At 41.8% G+C, this 20,011-nt stretch overlaps 1 protein-coding gene across 3 annotated transcripts in view; it reads left to right on the plus strand.

The window, feature by feature from the left end:
* usp13 (ubiquitin specific peptidase 13) overlaps positions 1-20,011 on the plus strand; it is a 54,954-nt gene that overhangs the window by 29,971 nt on the left and 4,972 nt on the right. For all 3 annotated transcript variants that reach the window (XM_049588775.1, XM_049588776.1, XM_049588774.1), the window contains exons 16-20: positions 5,065-5,088; positions 5,513-5,656; positions 13,110-13,279; positions 17,586-17,775; positions 19,920-20,004. In XM_049588775.1, coding sequence (XP_049444732.1) covers positions 5,065-5,088; positions 5,513-5,656; positions 13,110-13,279; positions 17,586-17,775; positions 19,920-20,004 — 613 coding nt within the window. The remainder of the gene's footprint in view (positions 1-5,064; positions 5,089-5,512; positions 5,657-13,109; positions 13,280-17,585; positions 17,776-19,919; positions 20,005-20,011) is intronic.

The following is a 20,011-nucleotide window of genomic DNA, read 5'->3' on the forward strand; positions in this document are numbered from 1 at the left end:
GTCAGCAACAATACTCAGGTAGGCTGTGGTGTTTAAACCATGCTCAGTTGGTACTAAGGGGCCCAAAGTGTGCCAAGAAAATATCCCCACACCATTACACCACCAGCACCAGCCTGACCCGTTGATACAAGGCAGGATGGATCCATGCCTTCATGTTGTTTACACCAAATTCTGACCCTACCATCTGAATGTGGCAGCAGAAATCCAGACTCATCAGACCAGGCAATGTTTTTCCAATCTTCTATTGTCCAGTTTTGGTGAGCCTGTGTGAACTGTAGCCTCAGTTTCCTGTTGTTAGCTGACAGGAGTGGCACCTGGTGTGGTCTTCTGCTGCTGTAGCCCATCTGCTTCAAGGTTCGACATGTTGTTGGTTCAGAGATGGGCTTCTGCAGACCTTGGTTGTAACCAGTGGTTATTTGAGTTACTGTTGCCTTTCTATCATCTTGAACCAGTCTGGCCATTCTCCTCTGACCTCTGGCATCAACAAGGCATTTTCACCCAGAGAACTGCTGCTCACTGGATATGTTCTCTTTGTCAGACCATCCTCTGTAAACCCTAGAGAGGTTGTGTATGAAAGTTTCTGAAATACTCAGACCAGCCCGTCTGGCACCAACAACCATGTCATGTTCAAAGTCACTTAAATCATCTTTCTTCCCCATTCTGATGCTTGGTTTGACCATGTCTATCCCTAAATGCATTGAGTTGCTGCCATGTGATTGGCGGATCAGCCATTTGCATTAATGAGCAGCTGGTTCAACTGGTGTACCTGATAAAGTGACCAGTGAGTATAGATTTTAGTTTTTGTTTTTTGATAAAGGGGGTAGTTGTCAGGGGAATGATTAAAGAAGTTCACGTAGGCATTATAAATATCAGTTAGTTAAAATGATTTTTCACACCTAGTCATAGTTTTTAGTTTACTGTTAGTGAACTAAAATAACATTGCTTCCTAATGGCCCAAACTCCATTATCCCTTCTTTTGTTTGCCTGTCTTTGTCTCCTCTGTGATTGTAATTCTTATTCCTCCATCCTTCCTCTGTTTGCAAAGTTCGGCTACATCAAGTTATCAGTGTCCTCCTGAATATTTCAGCAGGCATGAAGCACAAAGTGTTCTGTGCCGTCTCAAGCCCCAAACACAAAAAGGGGTCCAGTGTAAAGACACATGAACCTCTGCGAGCGGCCTTCGCGGTGCCTCACACATTGACAGACTCAGGAGGAGAGCTATACAGAGTCGTTTAGAACGGAAAGTCGGAGGACAAAACTGAGGTCTGAACATGACTGCCTTAATATTTCAGGATGGAACAATGTGTGCTGTACCTGCTATCTCAGACTTCCAAACACATGAAATTGGCTTTTTGAAAGAGTGCAGTATCTACTTAAAACTCTTCAGTGTTACTCATTAAAGCGCCCTTTCTTTAAACTGTAACTACCTCGCTTAGGCAGCATTGCATATCTTTGTCTGACAGCAGCAATACGCAGCTATCTCAGAGGGCCACAGTGAAATCGATGCATAAAAGTTTTCTGGATGTCGTAAATTTGAGGTGGTGGAGTGATTGTAATCCCTGTTTCGTCCAATGGCGACTTCTGGCAGGGCTTTAAAACAAGTTCCAGCTGTGTGTCAGTCGTGTTGTTTAAACTATGAAATGAAAAGAGGTCAGAGGGAGTAATGTGCTGTTTTCAATGTATCTTCTGATTTATTTATGTCACCTTTATATGATGGGTTTCGTTGGTCGCAAATTAACCACTGGCCAGTTATCCCTCGGCTGGCATCAGCAGTGATTTATCACTGGTCACCCTTCTGTCTCCAGAAGGCTTCAGTGCCTCTCATTGATCACACAGCACCGCACGAATGTGTTTTCCTGTATGCTGCTTGAACCACATTATTTCTCATTGGTCCGTGTGTCATCCATTCACCCAATTATTCCAGACCATTAAGAAAATGGAAGACAAAAAGAATGGATGGGGTTTTTTTTTGTGATTTCATTTTTCAGTTAAAAACAATTACAAACCATATAGATATTGATTTCTGGTTGTGCTTTCTTTGCTAATCTAATTGTATTCCTCAATATTAAATTGGAAAACTCAGTCGTTTTTCAGTTTCATATACCCACTGGGTATTCAAAATAATCAATGATCTGTTTTCTAAATGAAAGAGAGGCAGGAGCACAAGAGAAACTGGGAGAGAAAGACATGAAACTGAAACTACAACTGATTTTGTAAACCTGACAGGTAAGGTGTTGGTGACAGAAAGACGAAAACAGAAAGAGTGAAAGAAGAACTGGAGAAAAGACTCAGCAGGAATTTTATTGTGTTTTGATACGAGCAGAAATTGCTCAAGTTGTGATTGCAGTGTTTGTGAACAGTTGGGGCTGATCAATCTGCTCACAGCAGGTGGTGACAAGTTCCTCGCCAAAAGTTTTTCAGTCCCCTCTTACATCTTACTTTAGTCGACCCGCTCTGGAAAGCGACATCCCTAATGTGACTGAACAACAGCAGCTCCTGTGCCCACAAGTGATGATTATGAGACAGCTGAAACTGATTCAGCAGTGTTCATTTTACAAAAATATCTGGTTTGTTAACATTAGCCATCAGAACCTAAATGACTTTCCCAAGATGCAGCCTGTGGTGCTAAAAAATGAAGCCAATGCAGAAGTGTCAAAAACTGCAGTTCCTCTAATGGCCACTTGAGGCTGGCTCCAGAAGTGGACCAATCTCCGTAGACCTCAATGTTAAAATGCCGACTTTACGGCAGAAATAAACATGTTTACATGTTTAAAAACAGTTTGGGTCTCTATAGCTAATTTCAACATTCATGACAACTGTACCGGGGGTGAATTTTTACATAACTCAGCCATTTATGTTTTATTAAGGCTTAAAGTTAAGCATATTTAAGGGCGGGGCAGCTTCAGTGATGGGCTGTCTGCGAGGTATCACCGCAGTCTTTGAGTCAGATCCACCCTCTCATCCAAATATCACTTCTGGCTCTACAAAGCCAAGATGACAACAATGGAAATGCCAAACTGGAGGCTTCAATACAGCAGCCCATGAACCAATGGGTGATGTCACAGTGGCTATTACTGTGGCTCAGGAGGTAGAGCAGGTCATCCACTTCAATCCCCGGCCCCTCCGGTCCACATGTCGAAGTATTCTTGGGCAAGATACTGAACCCCAAATTGCTTAAGATGGCTGTTCCATCAGTGTGTGAGTGGGTCTGAATGGTTACTGAGTAGCGGGCGGCACTATGTATGGTAACCTCGGCCACCAGTGTGTGAATGTGTGCGTGTGAATCGGTGAATGTGACTCATAGTGTAAAAAATGCTATGAGTGTTTGGAAGTCTAGAAAAGCACTATACAAGTGCAGTCCATTTTCCATTTGCAATTTACTTTACACAGTCTATGGGTCGTACCAGACCAAACAAGGCTGTAGCAGCAAAACTCGACTGTATTGAATTTAAAGAGTGAGTCAGAATTGGACGTAAATTAGGACACAGCAGCAAATGATTTGCCCTGGGGCCCCTCTCACCAGATTTTGGAAGATTCTGGCTAGGTTCATTTGATCAGTGTGATTATTGAGAATCAGTACAATGAAAACGTGAAATGATCCGATTATGGAACTGTCTAATCAAAATGGCAGAGAGCAGAATAAATAAGGATGTGTTTATGTGGAGTAGATAGCACAGCTCTTGATTGGACAAAAGAGCTTCACTCAGGTATTGAGGAAAATATGCTGTGATTGAAATTTGAGGGAAAAAAGAAAGTACTATGCATGATTTTCAGTTACTTTATGTTAACATGCTCACCAGCAAGACTGAGTGTAAAAGTCAAACCCAGACTCACTCTCGTTTGGCGTTTCTCCTCACTATATTTGTGTTTTTCAGTGTTGTGTCTCTTGGATACCTGCTGCTCATTGTCTGGCACCTCGTCACTACCTTATTTTTTTTATAAAGCCCCAACCTCACCTGATCGCTGTAAACATCCCGAACACAGACATTCATTCATTCATTTTCCATATCTGCTTATCCACTGGGCGAGAGACAGGGTACACCCTGGACAGGTCGCTAGACTATCAGGGCTGACACATAGAGACAGACAACCATTCACGCTCACATTCACACCTACGGACAATTTAGAGTCACCAATTAACCTGTACGTCTTTGGACTGTGGGAGGAAGCTGGAGTACCCAGAGAAACCCCACGCTAACACAGGGAGAACATGCAAACTCAGCACAGAAGGGCTCCCCACCCTGGATTTGAACCAGCTGTGAGGTGACAACGCTAGTCACTGCCCCACCGTGCTGCCTGACAGTAAAAAGAAAATAATAAAACAGAGGCAGAGGGCAGAGTCTCTGCTGAAAAATTTACAATCACACACTTCTTGCAGGTCATAAGTGATGATGGAGAGGAATTACTTATGTATAAGTCTGTACATTGTTTTGTTTTTTTAGAAAAACCCTGCATGGTGTCTTTCAGGACATGTGCATATCAAACAGGGCAATTCAAAAATAATAATGAATATATATTCAGGAGGAAAACAGATAGTATGAGCTTTGTGATTTGGGTTAAGAGGAAAGTGACTCCAATTTTCTTTTATACCGTACACACTGTGATGACTTCAGAGAGTTAATGTTCCGTGAAATGGCTCGACTAAACCCTGTTATATTCTGGTGCTCAGATGAGCAAAAACTGGAATGGTTGTTTAATTTTGGTGTGTTTAAGCCTGGAAAAGAAGGCGAGATAGATTGTTTAATTAGTGCTTATTTTAATTTTCAGTGCTACAGGGGAAATGTATCTGAGAGTGTTTTATGAATTCAGTTCTACTCTGTGATTATTTGATTATGAAGGGCGGTTTAGTCACTTCTCTTTAGTTTTGTTGTTTGAAATTATGTATGCTGGATTGTGGGCGTGGCTTATTTGATTTTATGGTGTCATTCATTCATTCTGTAAATTGATTAACTTTCTCAGAATTACATAAAACCACATACAAACAAAAGAAAACCAGAAAACCAGTGACAGTGTATGATCTTATTGTTTGAGCTCACCTGAAATCAGTTTTTTTTCCTCTTTCAGACAACTCCATGGGCTCCTCAGACTGTGAGTATTTCATTTCTCTGTCACAGATCTCAGTTGCTCAGTACTGTGTACACTGATATGGAACGTTTTTATAAGTGATAGCGATTGAAAATGTATTTTAAGCACCAAGCAGTGATGACGGATGCTGAATCTCGGACCATGCGTACTTGAGCAGGTGCTGCAGCTGCTCTCTACTTCTGAACAAACTTTCCCTCTCCACGTGGCTCTGCTAGTTTCAGCCCCACTCATTTCTCTCCTTGATAAATCATCCCTCAATAAAGAAACGTCCCCGGGGCCGATTCTCCTCCGGTCTCTTTGTTTAATGAGGCCCAAAGAGAGAGCCAGCGCAGATCTGTTTGGTTGTTTAAACTGGGGGGTTACCGGTGGTGTTGAATCAGCAACTGCAATGTTTTTAGTTATTGATGTCGGTTTGTCGTGTCCTCAGCTCCAGAAATAGACGAGGCGGCAGTAATGCAGCTGGCGGAGATGGGCTTTCCACTGGAGGCCTGCAGGAAGGCGGTCTACTACACAGGCAACATGGGCCCTGAGATGGCCTTCAACTGGATCATAGCCCATATGGAGGAGCCGGGTAAGGGAATGTTAATGCATTCAAATAGAAGATAAGTACAGGGAGACAAACAGAGACAAATATGACAATGCTACAGAAGAAAAGAAGGAAAATAAAGTGCACAATTTCCTCACAGTTTAAGGTAAATTACAATGTGATGTGTTTACAGATAATGATAAAGATGATCACCAGAGTTTCAACTGACAGAGTTTAGAACCAACTGTATGCATGATTCAGAAAGGTCTGACATGTTTTATCATTTCCCCCATGTTATAGGCCAAATATACAGTACAGGCCAAAAGTTTGGACACACCTTCTCATTCAATGCGTTTTCTTTATTTTCATGACTATTTACATTGTAGATTCTCACTGAAGGCATCAAAACTATGAATGAACACATGTGGAGTTATGTACTTAACAAAAAAAGCTGAAATAACTGAAAACATGTTTTATATTCTAGTTTCTTCAAAATAGCCACCCTTTGCTCAGATTACTGCTTTGCACACTCTTGGCATTCTCTCCATGAGCTTCAAGAGGTAGTCACCTGAAATGGTTTTCCAACAGTCTTGAAAGAGTTCCCAGATGTGTTTAGCACTTGTTGGCCCCTTTGCCTTCACTCTGCGGTCCAGCTCACCCCAAACCATCTCCATTGGGTTCAGGTCCGGTGACTGTGGAGGCCAGGTCATCTGCCGCAGCACTCCATCACTCTCCTTCTTGGTCAAATAGCCCTTACACAGCCTGGAGGTGTGTTTGGGGTCATTGTCCTGTTGAAAAATAAATGATCGTCCAACTAAACGCAAACCGGATGGGATGGCATGTCGCTGCAGGATGCTGTGGTAGCCATGCTGGTTCAGTGTGCCTTCAATTTTGAATAAATCCCCAACAGTGTCACCAGCAAAACAACCCACACCATCACACCTCCTCCTCCATGCTTCACAGTGGGAACCAGGCATGTGGAATCCATCCGTTCACCTTTTCACAAAGACACGGCGGTTGGAACCAAAGATCTCAAATTTGGACTCATCAGACCAAAGCACAGATTTCCACTGGTCTAATGTCCATTCCTTGTGTTTCTTGGCCCAAACAAATCTCTTCTGCTTGTTGCCTCTCCTTAGCAGTGGTTTCCTAGCAGCTATTTGACCATGAAGGCCTGATTCGCGCAGTCTCCTCTTAACAGTTGTTCTCGAGATGGCTCTGCTGCTAGAACTCTGTGTGACATTCATCTGGTCTCTGATCTGAGCTGCTGTTAACTTGCGATTTCTGAGGCTGGTGACTCGGATGAACTTATCCTCAGAAGCAGAGGTGACTCTTCGGTCTTTCCTGGTGGTCGGTCCTCATGTGTGCCAGTTTCGTTGTAGCACTTGATGGTTTTTGCGACTCCACTTGGGGACACATTTAAAGTTTTTGCAATTTTCCGGGCTGACTGACCTTCATTTCTTAAAGTAATGATGGCCACTCATTTTTCTTTAGTTAGCTGATTGGTTCTTGCCATAATATGAATTTTAACAGTTGTCCAATAGGGCTGTCGGCTGTGTATTAACCTGACTTCTGCACAACACAACCGATGGTCCCAACCCCATTGATAAAGCAAGAAATTCCACTAATTAACCCTGATAAGGCACACCTGTGAAGTGGAAACCATTTCAGGTGACTACCTCTTGAAGCTCATGGAGAGAATGCCAAGAGTGTGCAAAGCAGTAATCTGAGCAAAGGGTGGCTATTTTGAAGAAACTAGAATATAAAACATGTTTTCAGTTATTTCAGCTTTTTTGTTAAGTACATAACTCCACATGTGTTCATTCATAGTTTTGATGCCTTCAGTGAGAATCTACAATGTAAATAGTCATGAAAATAAAGAAAACGCATTGAATGAGAAGGTGTGTCCAAACTTTTGGCCTGTACTGTATGTCAAAAAAATCAGTAACAGATTATCTTTACATCAAAATTTCTCTCTCTGTAAAGCCAAGTAAAACAGTTTTAAATGTTTGATGACTCCTCTTTTACCCAGAGGCACTTACAAAAGTTCATCCAATCAAATAAGACAGGGTGATGAGGGTAGCTAAGAGGAGATGGGTGTTTGGATATCAGGGGGCAAAACTTTTGTTTTCGTTTCCAAAACAATGTGGCGGAGGTCTAGTCCATTCATCTCTCCGCGAAGCAGGTGTGTTTAGAGCCAATAGTCCACTGTAGCTCCATATCACGCTAAACTCCAAACCCGCCCAGTTTTTAGCAGTCCAATCAAAAGTGAAGGATTTGATTTAAATCCCTCTTGTAACTGTACACCGCTCAAATATTCTATTTCACTGGGAAATGTATCATTACAGAAGTTAAAGCCGCTCTAACTTTAGTTTCATTAGGACTTTAAGTTGCTGCATCACTATGCACTATCTATTCACCACTGGGTGTGACTAAGGTTTATAGCTTCTCCTGGTCAATAAATACATGTCAGTAGAATTAAAATGGATGTAGCCATAGAGGGTAAAAAGGAGCGGACTAGGGGGCCTTTTATACGACAACGATTTCAACTGAAAACGGTAAACTTTAGTTGTGTTTAGGCCGATCGTTTACACGACAACGGCGTTTTGGGTGCCTGAAAACACAACGATTTGAAAACGGGTTCCAGAGTGCAACGTTTTGGAAACGGCAGCGTCTCCGTTGTCATGTAAACGTGCAATATGCAGTTCCTCTGAAAACGTACTTTTCACACATGCGCATTACGGTTCCAGTCACCAGGCATGCCGACCATCACAACAACAAGGCCGAGCTCTGTTTGTGCTGCTCACCCTGTTGATTTGAGGTGAAGTGTAGATCTGTTACTGTAGCAACTCCACCTTGTCGTCCATCCAGACAAAGTTATCTGTGCATGCTTTCGCTAGTGTGTCTTCTTTGTTTTGGTTTGTAATCACCGCGTTGTAGAGGAAGGCGCTTCAGCACAGGCGCATGGCGTGATGCTGTGGTGTCGCTTTGCAAATTTACACTGCCATCCATTGACCTGGCATGCATACTACAGCATTTCCAGTAGATTTTGCGGCTCCGTGTGAACGGGGATCGTTTTAATAACGTCGTCATATAAACGCAGAAGTTTTTTAAAACGCAAAGGACAGACTTTTCCGTTTTTAGAGAAACTGTTGTCGTATAAATGGCCCCTAGGCCTCTGGGTCTGAAAGGTGAAGGTAATGCAGAAGTGTCATAAACCTGGATTCTTTCTAATGGCCAGCAGGGGGCGACTCTGCAGGTTGCACAAAGACATCTGATTGTGTGTAAGTCTATGAGAAAATTATCCTTCTTCTTACTTGATTTGTTACCTCAGTAAACATTTTCCTAATGAGTTTATACTCTCAATCAATGGTTTCAAGTTTTCTTCAAAACAGCATGATGTTCATGTTGTAAATTATGGTCCCGTTCAGAGTAAAAAAGACAATAAAGCAGGGTATGCTTTAGGGCGTGGCTTGACAAGTTGACACCATTGCAACCTGTCAATCAGGATACAGGCGTAGCAATGCGTATCCATGGCACTGTGTGCATTTAAATAGCCATGAGCTTGTTTTGGGTGTTGTCCATGTTTCGATTTTACATTTCACAGTGTGTTTTCAGTTCATGAAAGTCGTCTGTATCAATTTGGTGGCCTCAAAATTTTTGTTCAGTGTATAACGTTACAAGGTTTCTCCAAATGGGGACATTTATGCAGGTAGCTACTAAGACTACTTTAGCACTCAGGTATAAGATTTACCTCGAATTATGGAAGCTGGCTTTGTTAGCAGCGACTGTGCATGGTGTAACCAGGTGTAGTCAGGTTGCTGGAGTTGGTGGGCGTGCATCGTGTCATTGGGTTCCCAGTCAGATCCACCCCTCGCCCCTCCTCAGCTCCACCCTCTCATCCAAAGATGGTCATTTAAAGCTCCAAAAGACAAAGATGGTGACAACCAAAATGCCAGACTCAAGGCTTTAAAATGGTCGTCCACAAACCAATGGGTGAGGTCACGGTGGCTATGTCCACTTCTTTCATACAGTGTACGGTTGTAACTGTATATCTGGCTCCAGTTGTTCACCTATTCTTGCCCAAAATCTAAAATATTGCTGTCAGAGTATCCAGTTGAAACCTTAAAAACATGGAGTCTACCTGCCTTCAAAGAAGTCTGGAAGTCCAACAGTTCAGGATTCATGAAAATGTATTTATATATTTGACATGGTTCACATACATTTCAGTATGTATGTCCAAAATAATGGTAAGGGTCTAATGATCGAAAATAGTTTGGAAAAGAAACAGGACTGAGTGTTTAGTGGGTGCTGAGGGTTAAAGAGGTAACTGTAACCCAAATTACTGGTGACAAATATTCAGAGCAGCAGCTGCACTGAAAGAGACACAGTTCAACAATTTCAGTAAGCTGAGTCTGTAGACGTCAGGAGGTGAAAGGTGAGATTTGGGCAGTGATTGAGTAAAAGAATTGGAGATGCTGCTTCACAAGGCAACACGATGGTGGGCTAAGACTTTAACTAGTACAGAAAGCCAGTCGGCTCATGTGTGAAGCTTGTGTTGAGCTTTTTTGTTTCCTACAAAAGACTACGCCTGTGCAAACCTGTCAAAACATTTCTGCAGCAAGTATACAGAGCCAAGGCAAGTTTATGTGTGTGGGACCTTTTAAGCACAAAGGTAATTCAAAGTGAGAGACACGTCACAACTTCAGGTCGTACATTAAAGTTAAGTTGTTTTTTGCGAGTGTCAGACGCTGCCTCCCCGTGTGTACTGCAGGTGTTTATCGCTGCATGTGTGCGTGTGAGATCATCACCAGAAACTTTGTCAGAGCTGACTTTGTCTCTTGTAGTGCCTCTCAGCAGTAGAGGCGCTCCCCTGAGGCACTGACTCGTGTCACTTTTATTTCCCTTGTTGGCTGTTAAGGGCCTCTACAGTGGAGAGAAATTAGAGCAGCCTCCCTGCCTGTTAGTTTTTAAATGGGCCTAATGCATCTGCAAAATGAGCTGCATTCAGGCTCAATAACCTCCGTGAAACGGTCCGTCCCTGCCTGCTGCACAGAAGTTACCACTTCTTCTTCCTCCCCCACATTTGTTTAGTTTCATTACTTTCCCATTAACACCACTTAAAGTTATTTTTTACAGCTGAACTTTTCACTTAATCATTTCTGATGAATGTCTCTTTGACTGAGGTATGCTGCATTTATAAAGGTTAACAAATGGCACCTCATTATAAAAGGTGCATCTCCAAAGCCCTGTGCAGACAAGATGACTCAATTATACTTACTTATCCTGTTTTTAGGTGAATTTAGTGAAAACTGAAATTGAGCCTTACCGAGCAGGGCAAGGGTTCAAGTGAACTTAATCAATGTCTTTTAAAAAGCTGTGATGAGATCTAAACACAGAGTCAAAGTTTATGTTAGAAGTTAAATAACCAATTAAGCAATAATTTAATTTAAAGGTCCAGTAATAATAATAATAATAATCACCTGAAAATAATATTCTCTTTGTCACCTTGTTGCCATGTTTTTACCAAACACAGGCTCTAGATAGGGCCATTTGTGTTTTTACGTTGGCCACCGTAGTTTGCATCCCCTCCTTGATGACCAATGTTGGAAAAACACTGACACTGAACAACAAGTCAGTAACGTTGCAGTGTTTATTCAGTGTTTTTACCTGTTTAAATCACCGGGTCTGTTTGTTTTGAAGAGGAAGAGACCTCTGTGGAAAATTTGGCTTCCGGTAAAAGCCTCCTGAACATCTGGATCTTAAGTTATCAGGGAAAGATGGTGAACACAGATTGGCAGGTGCTAGGTTAGCAGCCCATCTCCAACATGCTAAACATTGCTGGAGAAACACTGATTTGTAACCTGAAACTGATTTATTCAGTGTTTTTACCAGTTTGAGGGTGCCTTCAGAAGCAGAGTTCGCTTGCTTTGATCCGAATCAGGGACTAATTTAGTTACACAGTTGAATAATTGCCTAGAGTTGATTCGTGTTCTCACGTCAGCATTTACAAGTGGACCAGATAAAATGCAAGAAAGCTGCTCTTGATTGGTCAGAATTTCCATGAGGGAAAAATCCAGGAAGTAAACAAAACGTTGAAGAAGAGCACACTTGTAAGATAAATGTGACACTTTCTAATGTCACAATGGAGGGACAACTACGCAGGTTGATTTTAGCGCTGGTCATCGTGGACTATATTGCTGTCATTGTTCATTTTAGTCAAACCATACAGTTTGAAAACGAGGCGCGGCTCCAACTAGAAAACAATGTTTTGATGCATTGGATGTGCTGAATGTGCATATTAAGGCAGTACAGGAGGAGGTGCACATTAATAATCCTCCAGGACTGTAACATGCTCATGTTTAACCCAAACAATGTGTTTTGTGACTGCAGTTGGTTTGGCCCAAGGTTAGAACACTTTCTCAGAGTTCATTTGTAATCAGACCTAGACCAGCTCTTCAAGAAGGTCTTGGTCCGGTTGTTTTGGTGCACACCTGCGTGCCATTGCTGTGTTCACACCTGCTTAAACGAACCACACTTAGGGGGCAAACGAACTTGAGTTTGATTGAACTGAACCAAACAGGGCAGGTGTGAATTCACCCTTAATCACTGGGTCCGTTTGTTTCAAGAGGAAGAGCGCTCAGTAAAAACCTCCTGAAAAATGAACAGTAAAGGAATTCTAACCAGGAGGTGTCTTAGCTGGTTGCAATCTGCAATCCTCACCACTAGATGTCACTATATCCCCCTAAATCTGACACACTGCTCCTTTAACGTGCAAACATGAGCTCTTCAGTTACATCTCTTATTTCTCTGCCTGCAAGACAGCCTTATTCCCATTGCATAAAAACAGCTGTATTATGGGTAATCTAAAGGACACAAGACAAGGAGGCTGAGATAGAGACAGGAGTGGGAGATAAGTGGTACACATTTTCATTTATGGCAAGGACGGTAATGAAAGCTCTGTTTATGACCAGCAGTCAAGTAATTACAGCAGGAGTGTCCTTGTTCCCGTGTTGAGGGTCACTTCACTTTCATTTGAATCTGCATCGCAGTTCACTTGGAAAATGACAAAGAATTTGTTCTTAAATGTGTTTCATGCAGAGGCTGTAAATGTTTACAAATATTTTTTCAGTGTTCAGAATGTAAAGGAAGTTTCATGAATTCATTTAGATTTGTGTAACGTTCCTCCTGTATGCATTCCTCTGAACAGCAGTGATATCAGGGATGTGTTTCACCTTCCCAGATGTTTTGTAACTTAATCACCCTTAGTCAGATATACAGATTCATGAACTTTGTGAAAAGGATTAACAGTACAACTTCAAACTGCACTTCTCTGCTCTGTATATGAATTATAACTTTATCTGCCGCAGCAAAAGAGCAAACAGATGTCTAGAATCAGCTAACTTTGACCTCCAACATTAATCTAATCATAGATTTAGTTAAAAATAAATATAGAGCTACAGCATCTCATTATTATTCTCTTTCTCTCCTTTCTCAGACTTTGCAGAACCTCTCACTCTGCCCTCCATGATGGATCCCGGTCCCTCCACCAGCGATAGCCCCATGGGCGCCACCCCACTGGCCAACTCTCCCCCTGAGGAGAGCATCGCCATCCTCACTTCAATGGGCTTCCCCCGCGCTCACAGCATCCAGGCACTCAAAGCCACGGTCAGTCTTCTGCCCACTCTGTTCTTGTTTGCACTTGTGTAGTATTAATATTTATTTATTTTCTTGGCTTCTTTTTGAATCTAATAATTTGTTTCAGCCAGCTAGAGCTGCAGCTAACAATTTTTATTATTGAATAATCTGTTGATTATTTTTTCGATTAGTTGATTAGCTGTTTGGTCTGTAGAAAGTCAAAGAATGGTAAAATATGTCTGTGTCAAGCCCATGATGACATATTCAAATGTCTTTTTTTTCCATAACCAAAAAATATTAGGTTTACTGGCACCAAGTAGCACAGAAACCAGAAAATATTTACATTTAAGATGATGGAATCAGAGATTTTTTCTACTCGTTTTTCTTAATAAATTACTGATTAATTGATGATCAAATTAGTTGGCGATTCATTTAATAGGTAACTCTGAGCTTAATTGTTGCAGCTCTAGTGCCGTCTAATTCAAATGAGTCTTAGTCCTAAACAATTTTTACAAGAACTAGCTTGTTTACTGTTCATCAACCTCAGTTTATGAGTTTCTACATTTGCTGCTGTAAACAACACAGGTCTTTTCCGGTGACTAAAATCCTCTGCTGCACACAAAGTCATGCATTGGGTTTGTGGTAACAGTGATTTGTTTTGAATGACCAGAAAGGGGAAGTGAGTGTGTGTGTGCATTGATGCCTCATGACTGAGCTGAATAAGAAAACAGCAGCACATCTAGAGAGCCAGACTTCTGTAGGTGGCGCTCATTCCTCAGTCTGTGACTCACAGAGACAATAAAGAGGTACAAAGTCAGTGAAAATCTGAGGACAAAGAACCACCCACACACTTTGATATGTGTAAAAACACCACAGCAATGACTGCCTGATACCAGAGGAAAGACAGGAAGACTGTCCGAAATCACTCACTACTCAGTTTATACTCCACTGTATAGTGAGTCTGACATGTTGTGGTGCTGCTCAGATGTGCGGTGAGAATTATTATAACCTATATAGTGGACTCAAAGTGTCCCACAATGCATTGGGTCACAGGGCGCACCGTACCAAGGAAGTCACATACCAACCCAAATGTTCTGTACTTAATGGTTCAGGATGAATACACATACTGTTACACCCTTGACCATCATGCATTGCACTGAAGGAAAAAATGGAGAGAGCAGCGTGATTGCAACCTGTCGTACAAATATTGGGTGACATTTCCACAGAGCTCTGAAAGCTGGTTTATAAAAAGTATTATTAAGAAAATTATGTTTAATGTGAGCAGCGCATCACAACACAAACTGCAACAAAGTACTTTGTATTCATTAATTCTGGAAAATACATTCAGCACAATTCGATGACTATATAGAGATGGATGACATGTCTCCACTTCCTCTCACTGTACAGAAACGAAGCCAAAATATGCAGGATATGGCTGTCACCATCTTGCGCTGGTGACGTCATTTGGAGCCGGAGTTGGCACTGTAGCGATCTCTGTGGTGTCTAGTTCCTGCCTATACACCCATCCAACCTATTGTGAGCAGCACCATAGATTGGGTGCATACTGAATGGCACACCTAGCTGTCAATCATGATGTCAAACTCCCATTTTATAGCATCAGATGGATGATTAAAACAATAGTCATTAGAAAAACGAACACTTGAATAAACAGTAGGGTATTAAGAACTACCTAAAATGACAGAATTGATTGTTTAGTTTGGTCCATGTCCCATCTGCTAACATGGAGGGGGCAGGGTTTATACTGCAGCCAGCCACCGGGGGGCTACAAGATCTTTTGGTTTCACTTTTATGGAGCTGTCATGTCGTCCATCTTCACATAGATTCTACTGTATAATATGAATTCAGCACAAAAATGTATATTAATATTTATTATGGGTGCTCCAAAGCCGACGATCCGGCATGTTTTGATTGTGCAACAACAATGATGTCATTAATGCTACAGAGAAAATGACCTGAGTAGTCTCCAAAAGTTTTTTCATTTTGCAGACAAGGTCACGATATAGTCCTCCACATAGCACTCTCTAGATCGTGTGTAGTTAATGAGTGAATGATTTTGATCACAGCCGGAGACCGTCCTGGTCGATAGAAACCAAAGTGCCACTAGTTCATGACAAAGCAGGAGGTTGGCATGAGGTGAGGTGTTGTTTGAAAAGAGGTCAGAGAGAGGGCGAGGAGAAGAAAACCAAGTTCCGTCAGTCGTAAATAGGCTTGGCTGGCCTACTTGTTCGCTTTCCAAACTGCAAATTTAATAGGTCCTACATGTCAGAGTGATTAAAGATGCCTGCTCTGTGTGGTGTTTACAAATAGTCCCAGCAGCATATGGACACTAATGCAGCCTTTAGGAAGAGGATCTGCCTCAAAGACACATTGAACCATTTTATCATCACGTCTCACAAATGAATCATAAACACACAGTACAAAAGTATTGATTTTTTTTTTTTTTTTGGGTGTGAACTGAAGGGAATGCAGCTGCAGCAAATTCATTTTCTCCCCTGTTTTGAAATGGCTGCCGATTCTCACCTTTCATGTTTCATATTTCAAACTGCCCCCTCAGCAAAAATAGCACAGCAGACTGTTATTAAGCCACAGAAATAGACACCAGGCCTCCTTGTTTGTCATCCTCAAATACCGCCAAACTCCCAGCCATCCATGATGTTGCTGAAGTGAAGAAACAAAAAAAAAAAGGAACACATATTCCTCATGAGGGCGATGGAGGTGTGACGCAGAGACGGGTCTCACAGCCCAGTTTATTATTAGTCCAAAATCAGGAGGAGGAACTTTTTTTCAACCTCGGTGACTTGACTGGGAGAGGCAGAAAAAAGCAGGCAGCTGCATTCACCAATCAGGACAGGCGCTCTGCAGGAATCACACCTCTATTTTGGATTAAAAGCAAACATCCTCAGGGGGAACGATAACCTGACACCTCCCTAATAAATGACTGCTTATGTTCCCAACATTTCCTGTTTTTTTTTAAGGAGCAGCCTAAAGATACAACAGCAAGGGAATGACAGAGAGAGCAAACAAGATAGAATATGATATTTTCTTATCCTCAGCACAGATTTTTTTCCTCACATGCATTGTATCAGTCGGTCATATGACTTCTGTGTGCCAAAAGCTCCTGTTACAGCTGTTAGAAGACAGTGATCAGTCATTTATGCTCAGTTTCTGTGAAGCAGAGGATTTTGCAAGGAAAGGATGATGTCCCACATGTTCAGAACAGCAAATACAAAGGTTTTCCTAAAGTGGACTTATTATGGTTTTCCTTTATTTCCGTCATATGTAATGTTACAGTGTCAGATGATCATATTAAACGGTACCAAATAATGAGATGAAAGTATGTAAACGTTATCCCTGTGAGCAGAAACCCCAGGATTCCTGCCATCCTGAATACTCCAACACATTCTCACTCCAACGTCACATATTATCGTTTTTGTTATGGACTTTCCACGTCCACACATGTGCAAGGTACCCTGGGTGCATTGGTCATTGATGTTCTGGGATGCCCTGTCAATTTCTGCCTGCTACATGCATTGTCTTCTTTTAAGATACACTTCCTCTTTCTCTGCCCTACCTTCGTCCTTGTCTGGCCGTGTTTCCCCTTGACGCCATCAGGCAATGCTAAACTATAACAGCAACTAGCTGCCAACATTAAAGGATGCCTTTTTCATTGGTTTCTGACACTGCAAGTCACTGCCCAAGTGCCAGTTTTCAACGACTTCGGAGTGAGGCTGACTCAGTACTCTGTTTCTGCTGTTTTTTCTACTTTCACGACAAGCTGACATCAGCTCGTGACGGATTTCTTTATAATGGTCATCTGCTCCAGGCACGCTACTGCATGTGTTTACATTACGTAGCCTACAATGCTACATGTAGCTACATGCTAACATCAGGGAAACCTGCGATCTTGGTTGCTGATGTAAATTTCTCCTTGATTTGATGACTTTGGTTTAGAAGCTCTTATTGGTGATTTTACATGTTAGGAAGACCCAAAAATGCTGACCAATCAGAGCAGACTGGGGTTTTTTGGGAGCGGATGTGCTGTTATAAAGCGTCACGGACAGAGGGTGAATACAGGTGTTCCAGCACAGACCGTATGAGGAAAAGTTTTTTGAACATTAAAGCATGTAAACATGTTCTATTAGAAATCAAAAATACAAGTAGGAACCTGACTGTGAGCGTAATAAGTCCCCATAAACTGGCTAAATTTTATTTACCTGAACTGACACATTACAAATATGAAAATACTGTTATATAATAAACGTTTTGGTTTTGAGTTACAGTGGACTTAAGTATTAAACCTGAAACATTCTTTCAGAACAATAACCTTGAACGAGCACTCGACTGGATCTTCACCCACCCGGAGGAGGAAGAGAGCGACGCCCTTTCAGACATGGCTGACACGGAGCCCAACGACAACGCTTTCTCCAACGCCAACTCACACAGCGACTCCACGCTGTCCCCAGACAGAGACACGTCGGGCCCGCGGGTCAAAGACGGACCGGGACGTGAGTGACTCTGCGTGACTGATTTGACTCATTGTAGCTGCTGTGTCTGTCTTGACTTTATATGGTACTGATCCTTATCTAAAGGTTCATCAAGTTATGAGAGGCTGACTTTTATCAACCTTTGTCGATGTAGAATCAGTAGGATTGCAATGAAAGATGGAGCCAAACTTAAGCTCAGTAATTGGGGCAGAGATCCAGCAGAAACATTTAGCATATTAGTATATTAATTTACAAGACAAAAAGCTGCATTATAATGAAATTAAAATGGGGTCAGAGTCCACAAGTGTGTCAGAGGGCGTTTTTCAGCTCCTGATTTTTAATTTTACCAGGATGTTATGTTCTCTCAAAGGCCAGTTTACTCTCAGCTCCAATTAATGTCTGACGCTGATACACAGTGTACTGTGGTGCTGCCGGGCGCTGACCTGCTCTGCCAGACTGACTTTAGGCACAAAAACATGATTCAGGAGCTTTTTAACTCTTAATAATCCTCACAAAGAAGATATGTACAGTGTACTAATGCGTCCACATACAATGTTTAAACAAATACAGCACAAAATGATGAATGTAAATCATAAAATTCCATTAGCCATTCCATTAGCAATGCAGTTGTCCTGGCTTTTCATAATTTTTCAAAGAATTCTCCTCACAGAAGCATATTCTGAACTGTCTTTGTCATAAGAGGACCTTGTTTACTGGTCTTCATGGTAAACAGTGTGCTCTTGCACCAGGAACAATACATAAAGAAATACCCCTTTTTTTTTTTCATTCTGAAAAAAATAATATTGAATTATTTATAAATGTTTTTATGTTGTGCGTGACCTGTAACATCGAGACGCTACCATCAGCACCTGTTCTTTGTTTTCATACTGTGTTGCACCTGTGTGGAGCCTTTAAAAAATCTTTATAGCCAAGGCTTGTACTGTATGTATGTATGTACCAGCCTGATCTCATTCTCAGGTCGTTAAACACCAATGCTTTGTCACGCACCTTGACACGTGACACTTTTGCCAAAGGCATCCTTTGATTCTCTGTTAGACTCACTGAGCCTTCAGCTAACTCCAGTACAAACCCATTCACGACAATATTTGACGCTCAGAGAAACTGACATGTTTTAAAGCATAGACTGTATATAAAGGTAGACTATACGTCAAAGTATCCAGGTTACAACCACTGCCATCTTGCAATTGGAATGTAATCTGGAGCCAGAGTCTGCACAGTAGTGATCCCTGCGGTGTCGAATTCCCACTACAAACTCCCGTTTGAGTGATAAGAACAACTATTAATGACAGAAACAATCTTTGCAAAAAAAATTTTTGACGTGTACTTTGAGTTTTTAGTTTGGCTCATGTCCCATCTGCTAACATGGAGGATGGGAGCTGTATGACCTGTACTGCAGCCAGCCACCAGGGGGCGATTAAGATGTTTTGACTTCACTTTTGGGGAGTCGTCTGTCGTCCTTTTTTTTTTTTTTTTTTTTTTCCTTACTGCGTGTGTACTGTGACTTTTTGTGTGCTACTGTCTTGGCCAGGTCTCCTTTGTAAAAGAGATAGTTAATCTCAACGGGACTTACCTGATTGAAAATGGGTTAAATAATAAATAAATAATTATTATACAGTCTTTGGTATATAGAGCTAGTAAATCAATGTAGAGTGGATGGGTCACACAAACACAGACTTTGACCCGGGACACTGCTGTTTGTGTTTCATGTGAAAACGTTACATGACTTATGTCTGTCAGTCCGTCAAAAATTGACTTCACGGATGGGACATATTTACATCATGTTGTTATAATAGTTTTTTTTAACCCAAAGCATGTTCTGTCTAAGTAGTTTTGTTGCCTAAACTGCAACTGTATGTGCATCCAGGAGACAGCTGTGCATCACATACAGACGTTAAAGGGTGCTTCTCACAGAGAAGCTGAAGGGTGCCTCTGGCGTTGGTGTCACACACTAAAAGCGGGAGTAGAAAGCGTTGGAATTTGATTACCTGGGATGAGAACGTGTTGGTCTGTCTACCGAAGCCGTTGATTTAAACAGGCTGTGTTAACAGATGGTTTAAATGTAAGACATTTAGTGTTTGTGAAACACTGCTGTGTTATCTAATGACATATGCTATATACATGACTGGATGTCCCGCCTTTTTCAGGTTATGAGCTCTTTGCTTTCATCAGTCACATGGGAGCATCCACAATGTCTGGACATTATGTTTGTCACATCAAAAAGGAGGGAAGGTGAGAT

This window comes from Epinephelus fuscoguttatus, linkage group LG10 (genome assembly GCF_011397635.1).
Source record: "Epinephelus fuscoguttatus linkage group LG10, E.fuscoguttatus.final_Chr_v1".
NCBI lineage: Eukaryota > Metazoa > Chordata > Actinopteri > Perciformes > Serranidae > Epinephelus > Epinephelus fuscoguttatus.